The sequence below is a fragment of the Labrus bergylta genome, chromosome 13 (genome assembly GCF_963930695.1).
Source record: "Labrus bergylta chromosome 13, fLabBer1.1, whole genome shotgun sequence".
In the NCBI taxonomy this organism is placed as follows: Eukaryota; Metazoa; Chordata; class Actinopteri; order Labriformes; family Labridae; genus Labrus; species Labrus bergylta.
The window spans coordinates 29,109,561-29,129,350 of NC_089207.1; the positions used below are offsets into that span (position 1 = coordinate 29,109,561).

General features: G+C 38.1%; 2 protein-coding genes across 6 annotated transcripts in view; one reads left to right on the forward strand and one right to left on the reverse strand.

Annotated features, from left to right (window-relative positions):
- Positions 1-1,029: 1,029 nt before the first annotated feature.
- Positions 1,030-7,945, reverse strand: LOC109984336 (claudin-10-like). Its single transcript, XM_065962601.1, has 3 exons — positions 7,393-7,945; positions 1,310-1,471; positions 1,030-1,229 (listed from the first exon to the last, which is right to left on the reverse strand). Exons 1-3 carry the CDS (start codon positions 7,604-7,606, stop codon positions 1,144-1,146), a joined length of 462 nt encoding a protein of 153 aa, XP_065818673.1. The 5' UTR covers positions 7,607-7,945; the 3' UTR covers positions 1,030-1,143.
- A 1,218-nt stretch (positions 7,946-9,163) lies between these two features.
- Positions 9,164-19,790, forward strand: part of LOC109984357 (ATP-binding cassette sub-family C member 4-like) — a 67,506-nt gene continuing 56,879 nt past the window's right edge. For 4 of the 5 annotated variants that reach the window (XM_065962215.1, XM_065962217.1, XM_020634468.3 and 1 more), the window contains exons 1-16: positions 9,164-9,438; positions 9,686-9,796; positions 11,960-12,080; positions 12,750-12,974; positions 13,066-13,155; positions 13,261-13,424; positions 13,508-13,633; positions 14,586-14,835; positions 14,925-15,029; positions 15,166-15,255; positions 17,451-17,642; positions 17,790-17,884; positions 17,965-18,051; positions 18,150-18,246; positions 19,081-19,275; positions 19,487-19,618. In XM_065962215.1, coding sequence (XP_065818287.1) covers positions 9,365-9,438; positions 9,686-9,796; positions 11,960-12,080; positions 12,750-12,974; positions 13,066-13,155; positions 13,261-13,424; positions 13,508-13,633; positions 14,586-14,835; positions 14,925-15,029; positions 15,166-15,255; positions 17,451-17,642; positions 17,790-17,884; positions 17,965-18,051; positions 18,150-18,246; positions 19,081-19,275; positions 19,487-19,618 — 2,154 coding nt within the window. In that variant the 5' untranslated portion in view covers positions 9,164-9,364. The remainder of the gene's footprint in view (positions 9,439-9,685; positions 9,797-11,959; positions 12,081-12,749; positions 12,975-13,065; positions 13,156-13,260; positions 13,425-13,507; positions 13,634-14,585; positions 14,836-14,924; positions 15,030-15,165; positions 15,256-17,450; positions 17,643-17,789; positions 17,885-17,964; positions 18,052-18,149; positions 18,247-19,080; positions 19,276-19,486; positions 19,619-19,790) is intronic. The other variant, XM_065962216.1, reaches the window with a different exon arrangement.

A 19,790-nucleotide genomic window follows, 5' to 3' on the forward strand; every position in this document is an offset into this window, starting at 1 on the left:
GCAAGAGCTGAAGATCTAAACTTCAACCAAAACTAAGAAGAAAACCCAAAGATCTGAGCTCAGTGTGAACTCTTATCTGCTGGCTGAGAGGAGGGTGGTCTGCAGGCAAAGAGGGGTCCCGCCCACGGGTGACTCCCATTCTGACTGGAGGACAATTGTTTAAACTAAACCGAGTTTACTCAATAAGATTAAGAATAAGAATCTAAACATATATACGTCACCATACATTCATTGCGATATTATTTCTATCAGACCCACGTTGATGTAGGTTCACATCATATATTTAGACAAACATTTCTATCAGATTCATGTTGAGATGAAAATCAAACCATCTGGGAACATCCTCAGTTAATCCCAGCCTGTAGGTGAACAAAAACATGTTATACGGTCAACATAAGACATATTAATAAAGTAGGAAAATAAATTGGTGTCTTTAAATAACACCTTCTATAGCTAATATCGAAGAGTATGCTTTATAACACTTCTAAATGTATAATTATGAAGGTTACGTATTCATGGATATTCTAACACTAGATGGCAATCGCGCTCCATGTCAAATTCCTATTAAACATAATATAACTCTGATTCCTATTCTGAAGATCAGATTTTGAGTTTAAAAAGATGATTATAATACATTCAATGTGACAATTACAAATATCTAGATGAAGAAAGACATAAATGTTCATTTGATGCAGAATTAAAAGCTGTGGTTTAAATCAGTTCTTCAGCAGTCCTTCAACAGATGGTCAATTTTACAACTTTGCAGAGACTGGTTTTGGTCACAGTTCATGTCTTTGGGGTCAATTCGAAGATAGCAGAGTGTTCTGTTTCCGCTCGATTGTTTATTCCAGGTGTTGTAAAAGTTCATAACATCCTGTCTGAGAGGGAGACTTAAATCATGGATCAGTTCCTTTGTTCCTTGGTAAAAGTAATGTTAATCCACAGTCCTGAGTCCTGCAGGAAGAGAGTTGTAAACGTGACTGCTGATAACGGCTACACACAAGTATGACGCCTCCGAGGATACAGAGGACAGAACCTCCCCAACCGATAAACAGAGCAGTTCCGAGCTCATACCATACCAGACAAAGTGGATTCAGTGGTTGAGTTAGATTAAAGGAGTCCTGCCCAACAGCCACATGGTTCTTACTTTTGAGCCACAAACATCGGGTCGAAAGATTCTGATGAAATCCTGTGTGCATAGAGGGAGTACGCTGACAGTGAGCACAGGCCTAAGCAGAACAAGAGCAAAATGATTAAATCCAATAAAAGCACATCATGAATAATTAGATGAACAATCAACTGTACTGACCACTAAGAATAAAATTCACTCCAGCGAAGCAGGCAACTCTGGCTTTGCTGTTATCTGTTCCGCCGATTTTGGTGCATTTCATTCCGACAAGGGCGAATATGGAACCAAAAAAACCAAGACAGATGGCTGCAATCATCAACCCCTTGCATGCTTGGATGTAGCCTGCAAACATAAAATTTAATTCAACTTGTGGGCACTTAAAAGACTCAGTTTTAAAGGCTCCATTCTGTGCTTACCCTGTAAATTAACTCCTCCGCATACCACAAGGTCAATGAGTTATTGACCTTGTGACCAAATTTAACACATAAAGGCAAGCAACACAATTTGTCAGGTGTTACGCTAATTGTTTTCAGGGACTTAGTGGTCATGTGGAGACCATATTGGTATATAACTTAACAATTAAAGGTGATTTGAAAAGAAATATTAACTGACAAAGTCAAGCAATGAAACGAGTCAGCTGTTGAGGAAACAGCCCAAGGGTCCCAGTAAATCACCGTTATGGTGCTTTCAAGGTCTGAGAACAAAGGCTAACCATTGACAGTATTTGGATGTAAGTGAGTTCTTGCTCGAAGAATTGCCATTCTAGGATATCTATTTCTCATCAGAAAACAATGAGATTCTCTTATATACTCTCAATATATTCTGAGCACATTTCAGAGAGAAAAGGACCCGAGGTAAAGATTTAAAAACTGTGGATGAATCAGCACTGGTCTTCACATTGAGCAGTAAATGAAAAGCAAACAACACAAAATATGTTGACCAAACTGTTAAAAAAAATAAAAACAGGGAAAGGCAGAAAAGCCAAGGATCCATTTATGAGGGAGGAAAAAAGCTGACCATCCAGTGCCAGCATGGAGGGAAAGTCTTTGCAGTTGGAAACTCCTGTTGAATCAGTGACTCAGGTCTTCCAAAGATCGGAGCAATAGGAAGCTGTTGTGATGACGTTTCCATCAACAGAAGACACCTTCCAGTAGTCTGTCGGAAAGGTGGAGCAAACGAGCACCCAACTGGAGGTTGTTACTATAAAGGCAAAAATCTCCTGAATCATGCTGCTCATACTCCAGAGAGGTGATGACCAGTTGGTGAGAGCTGACCTAAAACTGATGAATGGACGCTGGTTAGTGAAGCTTAGGCTCTGCACTAGTAAGTTCAATGGATAGGCTGTGATTGATTGTTAATGTTTTGTGGATTCTTATATACTGCAGGGAGGAGTTTGGCCTTAAACATCAACAGATGGCCAGTGTACTATTAAAGAGTCTTCCGCAAAGAGGCTGCTGGCCCCAGTACACAGCTCCACTCAAAAGCTGCCCGAGCAGTCCTGGACCGACGTGGTGCGCTGCAGGCGGAAGATGGACCATCTGGCCCCTCCGCAACCCCGGATGGCCCTCCACAACTGCTTCACGCTGCTGAAGGACGAGGCTCCAGTCGGCCTGGGACTGGAGGAGGCTTCTGCTGCCGCTGCACGCACTCCCGCACCGAACGTAAATGGAACTACTCGCCACTCCGCCCCGGCTCCACATGGATTTGCCACCTCACCTCCACCTGCAGCATGTTCTTCTGGTCGAGAGGTCCGCCACTCGGCCACTGGGAAGAACCGCCAGAAAATGCTGCAGGAGGCCGTCATCAGACTCCACAGCCATGGCTAAACGAACTGACTCGGGGGCCCTTTCCGAATAGCCACAGTTCAGTAGGCAGTACGTACTTTTCAGTAGGGAGTTTCAGTATGCTGAACTTTCGTGGTCATTCAGTATGCATTTTTTGGGAGCCACCTCAGTATACTGAACATTTCAGTATGGATAATCACTTCCTGGTTTCATGCAATATGGATTGGATGTGTGCTTTCAGGAAATTAATTGTATTTTACCGCCCACAATTCTGTGCGGAATTAAACGTAAATCGTCACTTCACGTCTGCCTCCAAATCAAAACAAACGAGCATGGATTAATTGAATCAATTTTTGATCTAGAATTAAAGTCCCGACTGAAATCGCTACTTTTAATTAACAACAGAAAATATAACAAATATCTGCATTATTATAAAACCTTTTCCCCTCTATTTAAATAATGATTTCACTATTTAAATCCGTCTTTATTGGTTTATTTTACTTTATATTCTGTTTATTACTGTCTTTCATTTGTACTTTCCTTTATGTACTGTATGTTATTTAGTTATTTAATCTGTCTTTTTCTTGATTGACATTGTGATATTGTTTTTTTTACCTGACTGTATGCACATTACTCCTCTTAAATAAAGCTAAAAAAAAACGGGTGGATGTGGCAGGTTCAGGTCACATAAATGACGCCACTTCCATACTGAATGAATCAGACAAAGTAGGAACAAATATCTGCCTACTGTGCGCGCCTACTGAATAGTAGGTACTAAACAGTATACAGCATGGAAAGTAGGTACTGCCTACTGCCTACTGACAGATTGAGTAGGTACTTGGCAATTCGGATAAAGCCCAGATCTAAAAAGAGACTGCAGAAGGAAAGAACGAAAATGGAAAAAAACAGGCTTGCATGTATTTTATGAAATATGGAGAGATACAATGAAACAATACCAAAAGGCAGTTAAAGACGCAAGAGCAGCATTTTATTCTAATCTGATTTTATCCAATCAGTCTAACCCCAGAATTGTATTTAAAGTTTTAGAATGAATCACCACCCCCTCCCCTTCTTATTTTACTGATCCTTCTCAGGATCTGTGTGAGAAGCTTTTAACTTATTTTATGAATAAAGTCAAGGACATTAGGCAACAAATCACCCCCCCAGACCGTATTTTAGACACCAGCAGGGAACTTAACAGTTATTTTAGCGGTTTTGAGCCGATGTCCTTGACCTTTTTATCTGAAATTATTATTTTTTTATCCATTATTAATAGTTCCTTGGCGGAAGGTGTAGTCCCCTCTGCTTTTAAACATGCTGTGGTCCAACCACTTTTAAAGAAACCCGACCCACTGATTTTAACAATTTTAGACCAATCTCAAAACTTCCATTTTTATCAAAAGTTTTAGAAAGGTGGTTTCAACACAACTTTTATCTTTTATGACTGAAAATAACCTCTTTGAGAAATTCCAATCCGGTTTTAGAGCTTGTCACAGCACAGAGACGGCACTCCTCAAGGTAACCAATGACATTCTTTTAGCAGCAGATAGAGGGGAGGGCACAATTTTAATTCTTTTAGATTTTAGCTCAGCTTTTGATACTGTTGATCACACAATTTTAATTAATCGTCTCAGAAAATGGTTGGTTTAAAGGATACTGCACTTAACTGGTTTTACTTTTATCTTTTAGAAAGAACCTTTGCGGTCACCATCAGTAACTACTCCTCCTCTACCTCTAACATTTCCTGTGGCGTATTCAACCCGCCAAACTCCACTCATATTTCAAAGAGCAGCCTCTGTCCATTATTCGCCAATGTCCAACCCACCGCCAGAAATCTAGGAATAACATTTGATTGCAATCTCACCTTTGAATCCCATATCAAAACAGTTGTCCGATCATGCTTCTTCCATCTACGCACCAACTCCAAATTTAAAACAATACTAACCCAACCAGACCTTGAAAAGATCATCCACGCCCTCATTTTCTCCCGACTTGACGACTGTAACTCCCTCTTTTCTGGACTCGCAGATTCCCTCAATTATTTGAAATCTCTTCTTAAAACATACTTTTACAGACTTGCTTTTATGTTATGTCTTTTCTTACTGGTTTTACTATTTTTATCTTATTTTACTTCTTACTGTCCTTTTATTTATGCTCTTTATTTATGCTCTTATCTTAACTCCTCTTATGTTTTAACTTGGTCATTTTTTATCTTACTTACTTTGTCTATTTATGTTTTATATTTATATTTACTTTTCATTTTTATTAATATTATAGTTGTTGTTTTTTTGATCCTTTAACCACTTGTTTATATTTCTTTTACTGCTCTTACCTTCTTATTGCTGTTATCTTTTTATTTGCTTTTAGCTCTTTTAGTTTCTTTTTAAATCTTTGGTCCTCTTGGTCTCAGCTCGTGTTGTTGGGTTCTTGTTTTTCCTGGGTTCTTATGATGGTTCTTGTGATGGTCGGGTTATATATGTCTGTTGGGTATCGTGCACTATGGGTTCTTTTCTGTTGAATTGTGTTGAATTATTTTTAGTATTTTGCATCTGTTATGTTCTTGCTGTTGTTTATGTTCTTCTGTGTTTGCTTTAGTTTGCTTTGTTCTCCTTGTTTTTGCTGTTTGTCAAAGCACTTTTTAAACCTGTGTTTTTAAAAGGTGCTATATAAATAAAGTTATTATTATTATTATTATTATTATTAATAATAATAATAATAATAATAATAGTAAGGTGATTTCATTATTTTGTCAATTTCTTGCCTTAAAATGTCCAGAGTGGAACATGTTATAAAAGCTTAATCAGGGACAAGGACTGTAAATTATGCCGTGGCTAGAAGTCATATATACATTGCATCAGTTGCACTTTAATTATATTTTACAATGCCTTCATGTATTGTCCCTGACAAATAAACTGATAAACAAATAACTGAGTAAAGAAAATGTTCCCAAGAATAAACAGAGATGAATTTTGAGAAATTATAAGGTGGAGTGAATGTGTCACATTCTACCTCTCACCTTGCACTCCCACACATGATGAATGAACAACAAGAGTGCTTGAACTTCCTCATAGACCACAAATACCAGGATTTAGATAACTCATTAACAGCACAGCATTAACTGTGAAGCATCTGCTTGAAAAAAACATTGCTGTTATGTTGCAGAGAAAATAGGTTTATAATTACGAAAGTGATGCATCAAAAAGATCATTTGGAATAAGTGACAAACAGAAACCAACAAAAAGGTGAATCACACCCAAGCACCAAATCCATCAGACTCTGGTAATGTGAGTTAGAGCTCCATCTATGTTTTAACCATTGTAAAGTGTCTTTGAGTTTTTAAAAGCGCTTATAAATAAAATGCATTATTATTATTATTATTATTATCTAGTGGTTACATGTACGGATGATGCCATCACACTGCTGTCACCACCAGATGGAATTGAAGAGCTTTAAGTACTCTTCAGATGTGACACATTACAACTAGTTTCTGAATAAAGTGGATTGAAAAAGAACTTATTTTTCTCATGTCAGACAATTAGAAAAATCAAGACAACCCAAGAGATGTATCTAGCCAACACATGAACAAATACATTAAATGGTGTAAATACCAACTAGTATACCATTTTAAAGGCTATGAATTGAGTGAAGGTTGACTATTATTTTCTTCCTTTATGGCCCTTTTCGTCTTTTTTGTTACATTTTCTGTCCTTCAAACACTCAGTTTGACATTTCCAGCAAAGGATTAAACATTTGCCAGTTCAAGTTAACACGTGAGCCATAATCTTCAGGATAAATGATTTCTTTCCCTTTTGTCAGCCTTAAAGGAACATTTGAATTAAAAAACAAAAACAAAAAAAACATTTTTTGTCATATCTAAGTGGCAATAATAGTCAAAGATAATGATTTAATGTGATCTACAGAACAGGTATAACTTAAACCAGTTTGATAAAAAAGAAAACATTGGAAGAAAACAAAGATTATAGATTTGAAGTCTGAGTCAATTTAAAGGATAATCAGATGTTTTAACGAAAGACTGAAACACTAACCTCTATAGATAATCAATGGTGAACAACATATAAGGATATCTTTGTGAAAGTTATCAACCAAAATATTCTATTTCATTTCAATTATATATTTCAAGATTATCATCAAAAACGACTTTATTAATAAGACACTTCACAAAAGTGACAAGTTACATAATGAGAATCAATGTTCAAATGTTGCTACCTTCTTCCATAATGTATGAACCAAATGTATCTGCCAATTCAGACAACTGGCTGCAGTGTAGCTCTTATACATCACATGTGATGCCTTTGTTTTTGTTGTGAAGAATATTCATGTTACACTCTGGCACCTACACTGAATAATACTTTACCTTGCTAAATGTTAGTGCAAAGGCTGCCACGAAAGGTGTAAGATAAAAATGTGACATCCACATCCTGAATACGGTTGCTTTGAACTCTGGCTCTCTGTGCTTACCTTCCAGCTGAAGTATAGTGTGATGAGGTCTGCAGTGAAGCGCTCCGATTGCATTTCCCGCACAGTTGTTCCACAGACCCTGGAGCACCCAGGTGGCTGTGATGACTGAGGATGCCTGGCTCGTGGCCCTCCATTCATTGGACACTGTGGCAGTAATTGTTGCACCCAGACCAGCCAAGCTGCTAAGAAAAGCCAGTATCTGACGGACTGACATTTGGAGATTTAGGATATGTATCTAGTTTATCTAGAAGATTCAAGAAGACATTCGCTCCAGGCAGGTAAATTACTCTGTGAACATGTGTTTCAATGAGATGATTTACAGATATCTCTCCTGGTCTCCAGTGGTGAGGGATGGACACATGTGTCAGGAGGAAGCATGAGTTGGCATTTAGTCATTAAATTTGGGAAGAAGAGTAGGAATTGCTCTATGTTTTGGTCACATAATAAGGCCGAGTTTCATATTAACATAAAAAAGAATAATAAATAATCCTAAAAACAAGAGGCAATGTGGCAAGGTCCAGCTACTGGTTCATCTATTGCTGTGCAAAATATTTAGCAAATGACTAATCATTGCCAGCTCATATGTGAAAATGTATGTTGTGGTTTCTAATCCTTTTTTTTTTACTGATCTCAGAAATTATGAAAATATATTTTATTTAAGGTAGGTAAAGGAAAACAGGTAACTTTGACAGAAATCAAGACGATTTATTAAAAGACAGGATATAATCTGAGCTGAATCAGGTGTAAAGATTAGCTTGAGGGTCTCGTTGAAAAACTGGTGGAAAGATGCGTAAAGTTCATAACAAATAGATATATAAAATGTGTACAAATAACTTGCATACAGGACTGTAATGAAGCTTTTATTCCTTTTATTTGAGAACACCCCCTCTTTTGTGATACAATAAAGGCAAGACATAAGGTAGGAAGTAAAAAAAAGAAGAGGAGCTGTGTACTAAATATCACTGATTTTAATTTAAAAGTAAAACAATAAAAAGATAATTAACAGTTACTCATGTGATAACCAAAATAGTTAATTTAGTCTCTAAAAGTTAAATTCTGAAAACACTGATTATTCATAAATTATCTACAAGATTAAATACAGTTTGGAGTTTCCAGAAGTGAAAAAAGTCAGAGAACAAGGTGTATGCATATTTAGTCAAACCTGCATCATTAGATTGTAGGCTTTGCTGCAGTTAAATAAAGAAAATTGTGAAAACTGTTTAACATGCACATGCAACAGCACCCAATACACAAATGGAAAATAAACAATAAAAGACAAAGTATGGCACCAACAAAAAAATAAAAAAATAAAAAATAAAGAAAATTGTTTTAAATTAAGATGTATTCATATTTATCTTTACAAATAGGAAGGACAGAAAAAGAGGGAAAATGGTCAAGTAAAACCCAGCAGTCAAACTTTTATAACCTTTTTTACATTTAAAAAGAGACACAATTGATTATACATTCAAGTGATTCTTACAGGTAAATGTTTTAAAAAAAAATTGAATTTTATAAAATGTTATATCCTTCCATACAGTATAATTCTGCATTCTATGTATGTGATAGGATACTTGTGAAACACTATCTGAAACATTTCAAAGTGTCACAAAGAAAATAATTGATTCATTGATAAGAAAAAGATATACGTTTTTGTTTAAGTACCGATTGATTTGAGTGGAAAAGGCTACAGTTCATGACCTTATGACCGAAGTAGTTTAGGAAGTGATGGAGACTCCTGTAAGCCAATCATCGCTTGGTGGGCGGGGCTACACAGCGGCGAGTTCACCTGACAGCGACACCGGCTATGCGTAGTAATCCTCTCCAGCATGTCTGGTAGGTGTAATATTTACTGACGTTGGAATTAACAGTTGCTTCTCTATTCTCTCCTTCTTTCTCTGAGCTTTTATCGACCTTCCTTTGCCACAAGCCTGCAAAGAAAGTCTCCAGGTTTCTTTAACGGTTTTAGGGGGGCATGGAGACTCTGCGGAGGGAGGGGAAGGATAATCCGTTGGCTTCAGCTAATCTTCTCTCCAAGATTTTCTTCTGGTAAGGAAACCGGCTAGAAGTGACAGCCGTGTTTGACATGTATTGAACTTAAAGCTCTCATGTGTGACATTTGAACCTTTGTGGACTGACTGGACAGCATGTGATAGCAGGTCGTCTAGCAACAAGCTCAAACACTTTGGTTAATGTTTGTTTCTGTTTGTTTATTTACATCAGGCAAAGTGAAGCACACCTATGGGCTAGGGGAGATTTCTTTGACACAAAGCACTTTTATTTGCTTTATCACCAGCTGGCTGAATCCCTTGTTCAAAGTTGGCTACAAGAAAAAGTTGGATGAAGATGACATGTATAAAGTTCTCCCAGAGGATGCTTCAGAGAGACTGGGCAACGAGCTTCAATGGTAGGTCATTTAATTCACAACATTTCAATTTACATTAAATTCAAATTAATCAGACCAATCGTCATCTCTAGTCAGGAAAAAGGCTGAAAATCTCAGGAAAAACGTCTCAGATTTGTAGGAAAAAATGTTGATCATGGACCTAACCAAAAGTTTTCATGAAAAACTGGACCTGACACCAAATTTCATCTTGGACCAAACAACATTTTTCATGAAAACTGTTGACCGCGAACCTGACTCAAATTTATATGAAGAAATGTTGACTAAGGACCATGAAAAAAGAGCTCTTTGGCTTTATTTACTCCCCTTTCTATTCATCTTTTCCAACTTCTTGCTGTCTTAACAGTAAAAACACTGACCACCTTCAGGTTTTGATTTAATGATAGCAGTTTTGAATATCAGTCTTTCAGTTTTTTTTTTATCAGGTCCAATAGAAAAAAAGAAATCTAAATTCCTCATTATATAGTAACTGAGTAAGTTTACACCTAAGTTTGTCTTGCTGAGTGTCCAGGACAGTGTAACCTCACCCACCTGTACACAAGCTTATCTGATGACCCCCTTCATCACGGGGAGAAAATCCAATTGTGCTGTCGCCAACGTCTGACGCATGAATGTCCACCACACTGCCTGTCACCTCTCAGCTTGGACACTTTCTATATGGGGGCAGACCACCCACCCACTATTTTTTACAGGGTTTGGTGTCAGAGCTGACATTAAGGAAAGGGCATCTAAATATAGAAAGCCCTTTCACATGATGAGACGCTAATCCAACCACATCTATAGCGAAGGGGCTGCCACTCTCAGAGGCCATTTACAGAACTTGAAAGCTTGGTTTCCTATCTTATACTGTAACTCTTAACTGGACTACAACAGTTACACACCTTAGTTCCACTCCTGTTCATTTCTTTTTTACTGACAAGATCTTAAGTAAAAGCAGAGGTTTCCAGTTTAGTGACACCATTGGCATCCCTTCAACAGTCTTCAACTTTCTAAAACAGTTATAACGATTCTGATTCTAGTATCTGTAATGGCCTTGATACTTTCTTAATATGGAGCTGAGTATGGATGAGCACTTGATGCCAGTCAAGGCAATCTTGATATCATAACCAATAAGTATCGCAGATATGTGCTGATGTAACTAGATTTATTCATCAGTCAAAAAGTGGAGTTTCATTAGATTATACCAGCAGTTCCCTTTCACCAGCAGAGGGCACTATATAGATTACAACAAGCACTATCACTCTCCAGAGTGTCGAGATGAGATGCAAGTACATGCACAGTAACTTTCCAGTTGATCATCTTGTCTTCATGATATCTTCACATATCATTGTGGATCTCTTCCACAAGTGTTTGATGACTGCGTTTGAGGGATCAACTCAATAAATGTCTATATCTATATATATCTCTACAGATCGATCATCTGAGAAAGATATCGGCTGATATATCTTTATTTATTTATTTTCCCTGTATTGGCCTCAAAAATCTTATATCGGTGGGCCCTACTAATAAGCTCTCAAAAAATTGAACACCTTGCAAGCAAAGATTTTTAGTCAAAGTTAGTAAATTTCAGTAAGCGATGTTTTTACACATGTATATATTTATTAAATCAGGCTTCTATTGAGGGGATACCCTTCATGTAGACCCTTTGTTAATACCACCTATGTTCAAAGGGAGGATTATCTCCCAGAAAAAGTGGACTGTACAATCTATAATTGGGTCATTCATTGCTAAAAAGGAGTATGGAGTAAGTTCTACTAAGTAAGTACTAGTAAGGCAAATGATGGACAGTGACATAGTCTTTATTAAAGTGAGCAGCAAAGCAAAGCTGTTACCTTGTTAATTGTTTCCAATTAGAATTCAGCCCAATGCTGAAGTCCAAATGGGAAAATCTCATTAATTATTTTTCCATAATGATGTAGTGCTACAAATAATTGACTACAGCCTCTCACTGAATGCTCCATCTTGTAGAGACTGCCTCACACTTGGGTCTGTAGCAGTGTAAGATGCATTCTTAGTCAGTTAATTACCATACAAGCAAGATATTACAATAATGGATTATTTCACCTTTTTTTTTTCTTTGAAGAAGCCTGAAGTGTTGAAACGGTTTATTATGTTGTGAGTAACACAGCTTAATTACCTCTGCCTTTTTCTTTTCTCTTGTCAAAGGTACTGGAACGCAGAGGTTCAACAGGCGGCTAAAGACCTGCGCCCACCTAGTCTAACTAAAGCTCTAGTAACGTGCTACTGGAGGTCATACTCACTCATTGGAATATACATTTTTATAGAGGTAAAGTACAATCACACATCTGCAAAGATATATTGCATTAAAAGGGAATTGCTGTATTTTCCATACTAGGTCTCATTTTACATGTTAAGGTGGTTTAATGTATTTTGACACAGCAATGTACAGCTTTGATGGCTTCACAACAATCATTTGGGGCAATTACAGACAAGCAAGTTAAGTCCACTAAAAGTGCTTGTTTTTTCCGTTGAAAGGTTCAGATAATTATTGTAAGAGTCTGAAATCATGATGAAATGGATCCTACTCTGACTCCTCTTTTTACCACCCTCTTCCTGCAAGAATTCTCCCGACCATGAGTTCTCACAGAGATACTTCCCCTTGACGGAGAGTTTACTGCAAAGTTCCTTTCAGTTTTCATGACACTAAGAATTACAATCTGACCCTGGAAGATGCAAAAGAAATAAAACACTTTCAGAACATTTGCTCACCTGTAATTACCCCCAAAGGATTACATTGCAGCCACTCCAGCTGTGTCAGGGCTGCTGACTGCAGTGTAATCATTTTGAGGCGATACCAAAACAGTTTGAACCTGCAAGTCATGGAAAACCTAAATGCATCAACCCAGGTTGAAAAAAAGCAAAATTCCCATGTTAGAAAGAAGTTGGTTTAAAGCAGCACATCCTTATATTGTCTTTGGATCTAATGTTCTATCAGGAAGTTCTCAAAGTCATTCAGCCAGTGCTCCTCGGGAAAATGATTGAGTATTTTGAGAGTCATGACCCCACCGACGATGCTGCCATCTACGAGGCCTACAGCTACGCTACAGGCATCTCCCTGTCCACCATCGCCATCACCGTTCTTCATCATCTCTACTTCTACCACGTCCAGCGAGCGGGCATGAAGATCAGAGTAGCCATGTGTCATATGATCTATAGGAAGGTTAGTCACACTACATCAATGTGCATCATATCCTCTTTCATATCCTTGTGATTTTGAAGGACTTGATGTAACACCTTATTTCTCTTCATAGGCTCTTTGTCTCAACAGCAAAGCGTTGGCCAAAACCACCACTGGACAAATTGTAAACCTGTTATCCAATGACGTCAACAAATTTGATGAGGTAATTACCTGAGAGTTTTTAATTTAAATGTATATTTTACATGGAGGAAGTCGTTAAGTTACACAAACTTCACCTCACTTTCCCCTCCATATTGTCTTCTTACAGATAACCTTGTATTTGCACTTTTTGTGGATTGGTCCTCTACAAGCAGCAACTGTAACTTTACTGCTGTTTTATATAATCGGACCATCAGGCCTTGCAGGAATGGCTGTCTTGTTTATCTTGATGCCAGTGCAGGCTATTTTTGGACGTTTGTTCTCCACTCTCAGGTTTGTTGTTATTTCCCAGATTTATGAGTTCATGATGTGTCACACTTAATATTTTTGCTGCAATTGTACATGTTCTTTTTTAGGGCTGAAACTGCAGTCTTAACAGATGACAGAATACGCACAATGAATGAAGTCATCACTGGGATCCGTGTTATAAAGATGTACGGGTGGGAGAAGCCTTTCGCTGCATTAGTGGATGAGGTCAGAAGGTTGGTCGAGTGCTCCTCGTGTTTCTCCTCAGAATTGGGCTTGGCAACAAGACGATTTGAGTAAAACTTTGAAAACTTCATTACATTTTTTATTGTTTTGTTAAACATCCTATTGCAAAAAAAAACAACATCGTCAGCCTGTCAGTGTGAAGTTTTTTAGTAGCACTGAAGTAGTCATCAGAGTATCAACACTTCCCCTATGTGGAGCATTCTTTGAACAGCTGTTGAAGAATGTGGTTGGCCTTGTTTAAAATGTTGTGAGTGAAGGCACTTAAAGGAATCCTGACCTAAAACAACATGAATTCCCTGAAACAAGCTGAGTGACAGATTAGCTTGCAGCTTCCCGAGAGAGTGGAGTATAATCCAAAAAGCATCAGAGCGACAGTTTTCTGACATTATTTCATTTCAAACCTTTATTTAAGCCTCGAAAATCATTGAGGTTTCCCTCATTTACAATGATGTCGAGATACAAATCAAAAGAACAAACAAGAAGGGCACAAATTAAACAACAAAGACAGGTTAGGATAAATTCTCATTACAAACAATTACACACTGTGGGAAAGTGGTTTGAGATCTTTGTCTTAATCTGCCCAAAAGAAACAAGAGTGTCAATCTTGAGACAGTGTTGTAAATTGTTCCACATTTTTGGAGCTAAGAAGCTATAAGCAGATTTTCCAAGTTCAGAGTAAACCCGTGGGACTTGGAGCAATAGAACTGTTTTATTCTGTTATTCTCAGTTTTTTTATTATTAACTTGTACAACAATACAGTGGCATCCTTTTGCACCAGGATTATTTTTCATACCTTCTTTTTAACCTTTTTTTTGCAATCTGTTCAAAACGTTTTGTATCGTGCTTTAAATTTTACAAATTTAGATTTTCAAATGTTTTGTTGCATGCTCCTGCATTATGTAGTAATAGCATTCACTGACTTCTTGTCCTGTTCCTGCACAGACTGGAGATCTTAAAGATCATGAAAAGCTCATACCTGCGTGGCCTGAACATGGCGTCTTTCTTTGTGAGCAGCAAGATCATCATCTTCATCACCGTGTGTGTCTTTGTGCTCACAGGCAACATGTTGTCTGCTAGCATTGTGTTTATGGCTGTTGCTCTCTATGGGGCAGTGAGGCTCACCATCACCCTCTTCTTTCCCTTTGCCATAGAGAAGGTCTCTGAGTCTCTCATCAGCATAAGAAGGATTAAAGTAAGTGTATCATAGACAGAAGACAAAGTTACATGTATATGTTGGTTTCTTTCTATGAAAACTGAATCCCTGAATATTCTTCTTTTAAGACTTTTCTCCTGCTTGATGAAGTCGTTCCACATTATCTGGGGCTTCCTGTGGCAGAGAAGGAGTATATGGTGAAGATTGAGGATTTAAAATGCTACTGGGATAAGGTGAGGAGTAGTGTGGGCTACATGTCTGTGTATTCTTGCTCTCTTACAATAAGGGTGTAACAAGATCCACTTGGAAACATATGAAATATATTACAGTTTAGTTTCTGCATATCATTTTATTGACTTTATTTCACAGATGCTAGAGGCTCCAACTTTACAGAGCGTGTCGTTTACGGTGAAGACAGAGCAGCTCCTGGCAGTAATCGGACCTGTTGGTGCTGGAAAGGTTAGGGGTCTCATTTATAAAAGAGTGCGTAGAATCCATTCTAAAAATATATGTGCACCAAAAACCTGGAAATGGCGTGCGCACAAAATGATTCAGATTTATAAAACCGTTCGTACGCACACCTGCACATAATGTTCCCTTTATAAATCACGATCCACCTGGAAATGTGCGCACGTAGATTAGTCCCATGTTCTGCCCTCTACACGCCCACAATCAACCATAAACAGTCAATGCAAAGCAGCTCGTGAATGAAGAAGCATACAAACGAGGGGGCGGAGCTAAGGTTTCCAGCACTGGATCACGGCGAAACCCGGAAGTTCAGACAAACAAACGAAACTTTTTGACCCAGAAACAAAGGAGTTTGTGAATGAAGTGAAGGATAAAATGAACATATGGATAGTTTACTGCAGCAGGTGGATCACAAACTGAAGATAAATCAGAGAATGACACCACGTCACTGCTGCATTCACCCTGTCCTATGTGCCCAAACATCCGCCGTTCACCATTACACACGAGTACATCTGCAATGTTTACCTGTTTACGGGACCCACACTGACTTCTTCATATTGTCAGAGTGCTCACGTCAGTCAGCAGTCTGCCTCACTGTTTGATATTATTAATCAAAAGTTTGACCAACGAACAAAAACATTTGATTGTTGGTCACATTTTTTCGTGAGAAACTCCGGCTGCTCTGTGACTCATTATGAGGATATATAGGCCTAATGATCCTGTCAGAGATGCCCGAACTTAATGTCCACACTTGAATTATTTACAGAATAAATACGTGCAGCTGATGAAGATGTGCTGAGTATGGAGGAGGTGAAATGTGTGAAGCCATCGCTGTATCTCTGTGCGCTCTGTGCGTCTTGACGCAGGCATCTTTATTAAAACTAAAAACCACACTTGATAATAAATGCACGATTTTGAAAGATATTCATGAAAACTGGAGGCTCTATGGTCTCTGTGTTAGTCTAATGTTTAACTCTACATCAGTGATTACATTAGTGTACAAGTCCGGTCCTCTGAGGTCCGTCCGGGATAATGAAGGCGAGACGGCGCTGATGCAATATGTGTGAGGCGGACTTTTATTTTTATTTTTTATTTTATGTTTATATATTTTCACAATGAAAGTTACTTATCGGAAACGGCTCACTCCATGCGCGTTTATAGCATAAATAAAACCATTGGTTTGAATGATTATGATGACGTGGATCTGTCAGTAAAGTTTGATATTTAGTGAAATAAAATGTGGAAGAGACATCAATATGTATCTGCAGGCTTCAGTTCACCACTTCACCGTCTGTGTCGCCAATTTCCCATGCCTCCAAAATGAACGTACGCCTGGGTCACAGTTTGCTTACCGGTGCGCACATTTTACCATCAGGTTTGTTTTTATAGATCACAGACTTTGCGTGGGAAAAGACGTACGCCAGTTTCAGACCCCGTTTTGTGCGTACGCAACGGTTATAAACGAGACCCCTGGTCTGTTCTTAAGATCAGGTTTACTCTAACGCAGACATTGTAAACCTTAGAAATGGTGAATAACCTAAAATAGTTATCGATGTAATGTTTTCAATAGCATTAGTCAGCAGCAACATAGCGCTGATTTAGCTAGGTCAACTTCATCACTAGCAGTTTAATGCCAAATGAAATGCACCTGTGTTTAAGATCTGACTGATAGAATAAAGACTTTCAATATTTAAATGTCAAGGAAATGCAAAGATTCCACTTATTTTACAAATTGATCCTTTACTCAGAAGTTGGATTGTAATAGTGCTAGCATTTTGTGTGCTTCCAGCTGCTAGGAGGTAGTTGCAGATTGCCGTCTTCATCTGTTTTTTGCTAAATAAATACAAATAAATATAAATAAAGATACAATAAAAAAGAAGCTTAGAGAGGAGAGGCACATGGAGACAGTTAGCCTGGTTCTCTCAAGTTAAGAAACATTTTGTGCCTACTAATTGATGTGTAGTAATAATTTATTTTTTATTTTTATCCACAAACAGAAATACATTTTGTGGTTAGGAGTTAAATACTGTTACTATTACTTTTAACAGTCATCAGATCATGCTGATTGACTCCTGGCTCCAGTTCCATACTGAGTTCCAGTGGTATCAATCTTCTCATCTGACTTTAAGTTTAGATGTGAAAATTAAATTTGTGTGTGTGTGTGTGTTTTGTGTTTGTTACGTCAGTCATCTCTCCTCAGTGCCATCCTGGGAGAACTGAGTCAGGAAAGTGGTGTGGTAAAGGTCAAAGGAGAGCTGACGTACACGTCTCAGCAGCCCTGGATTTTACCCGGTACGATCCGAAGCAACATCCTTTTTGGCAAAGAGCTCAACCCCCAGAAGTATGACAGAGTTCTGGGAGCCTGCGCCCTCAAGAGAGTAAAAATCACTCAAAACAAAGTGTTATAAGTCACATAACCTTATGTTAGTCTTACATAGGTATTAGGAGAGTCTTAGGGAGCATAGTTTGTAGCAGCTGAATCCAATGTGAATGTGTGTTAAGGGTTGTGATTGGATCCTGTTCAGGACATGGAGCTGTTGCCAGGTGGTGACCTGGCGATGGTCGGGGACAGAGGAGCCAACCTCAGCGGAGGACAGAAGGCAAGGGTCAGCCTTGCAAGGTGTGCTGCATTACTACTTATTGATGCTCTTTTTAATATGGACTTTATGCCAGAGATAACCTCCATATGTGTGTTTTTAGAGCAGTGTATCAGGATGCAGACATCTACCTGCTAGATGACCCGCTCAGTGCTGTGGACGCTGAGGTGGGAAGACACCTCTTTGAAGAGTAGGTATTATCTATCATTAAAAAATCCAATGCAAAGTCCACATAATCTGATTGTTCTTTGTTTTATTCATGTCATCAAAACTACATGTTTTCATCAGGTGCATTTGTGGACTTTTGAGGAAGAAGCCTCGTATCTTGGTTACTCATCAACTACAGTATCTGAAAGCTGCAGATCAGATTGTCGTCCTAAAGGAGGTGAGTGATACATATGTGTATGTGAATAAGAGTGAGTCCTGTAGGGGTTTGAACTACACATTTTTAAATGATTAAATAAGTGACTACAAGTGAAGGTATTAGTCATGATTCTGCATGTGCTCTGAATACTTGATGATTACATACACAGGGTATAATTCCAGTTTACAATCAGTGTTCTGAACTATCACTGATGTCTTATTACATTGGATCTCTCAGCTTAATAACTTTATAGATATTCCACCATAAACTCTATCTTATGAGTGTCAAATATACATTCTCTGTAGCCTATACAATTTATAAATTCTTTTAGATAAATTTCTCAAGTTTGCGTGGAAATAGTTGATTCAAAATAAAAATATAACCTTGATAGCTTTACCACAGCTTTTGTCAACAGAAAAATAATCACTAAACTATACTTCTGTCTGAAGAGGGGTTTTGTAGTTAAAACGTTAAAGGAGAAATAGCTTAACTTTCTGTTCTAACATCTATATTTATGATTCTATTGATTTTATCTAAATTATTCTCTTACTTGTTTTCCAAGTATGTACACATAACCCTGTTATCACCTCTATCAGTTCCCAAATACTGTAGTCATTTTGCAAGAGGATGAAAGAAATGAAGAACCTCATAATATGAACAGCATCAAACATTCAAGAAATGAATGTGTCAGGAATGATTTTCTTTTTTTGGGTTTGAGTCGCATGTATCAACAACAACAAAAACATCAATGAGTCACAGAGATAATTACTTGATAAAGTGTTTTGTGTCCCTGGCAGATTACTGTGTCTGTACGTTTATTTTTATGTATCTCTATCTTATTTATGCCATGATCAGGGTCAGATGGTGGCACGTGGGACCTACAATGAGTTGCAGGGTTCTGGACTGGACTTTACCACCCTTAAGGAAGAGGAGGACAAGGAGGAAGAGGAGACATGTGCCATGTCGCTCTCTGACAACTCAAAGTCCTCTATGTCCTCCCTCTCCTCCTCTCAGTACTCTTTGATTGAGGGAGCAGAGCCACTGCCAGCGGTAGGTATATCTGACTTTACAGTAATATGTAAAGGAAAATTTTTTCCCCCATAAAGTTTAACAAGTATATGTCGAGCTTTCTAAATTAAAAAAAAAAAACTGCTACCTACCAGCCACTAGAGGGCAGGAGGTACTCACTTTTCCCCTGCAGCTCATCACAGCCTGATCAGTCGTGTTTCTGGGTGATATTTACACTAGTGTCTGTCTGTAGGTAGTGCAACCTGCGGGGGAGGAAAGCCGCTCAGACGGAAACATCGGCCTGCGTATGTATGTGAAGTTTTTCAGGGCAGGCGCCAACTTCCTGCTCCTCTTGGTCCTCATTTTACTTAATGCCTTAGCACATGTGAGTCCATTTTTTCAGAATATTTATTGCATTTGTTTTTCAATCAGTTTTGTAAAGAATTCTGACATTATTTAAGTTGTTTGTATTTTCTGTTTAGTTGAATAATGTTTACATTTGTCGTCAAACTCAACAGTTTTGATGCTTGTTTATTTCTGTCATTATTTTAATCTCC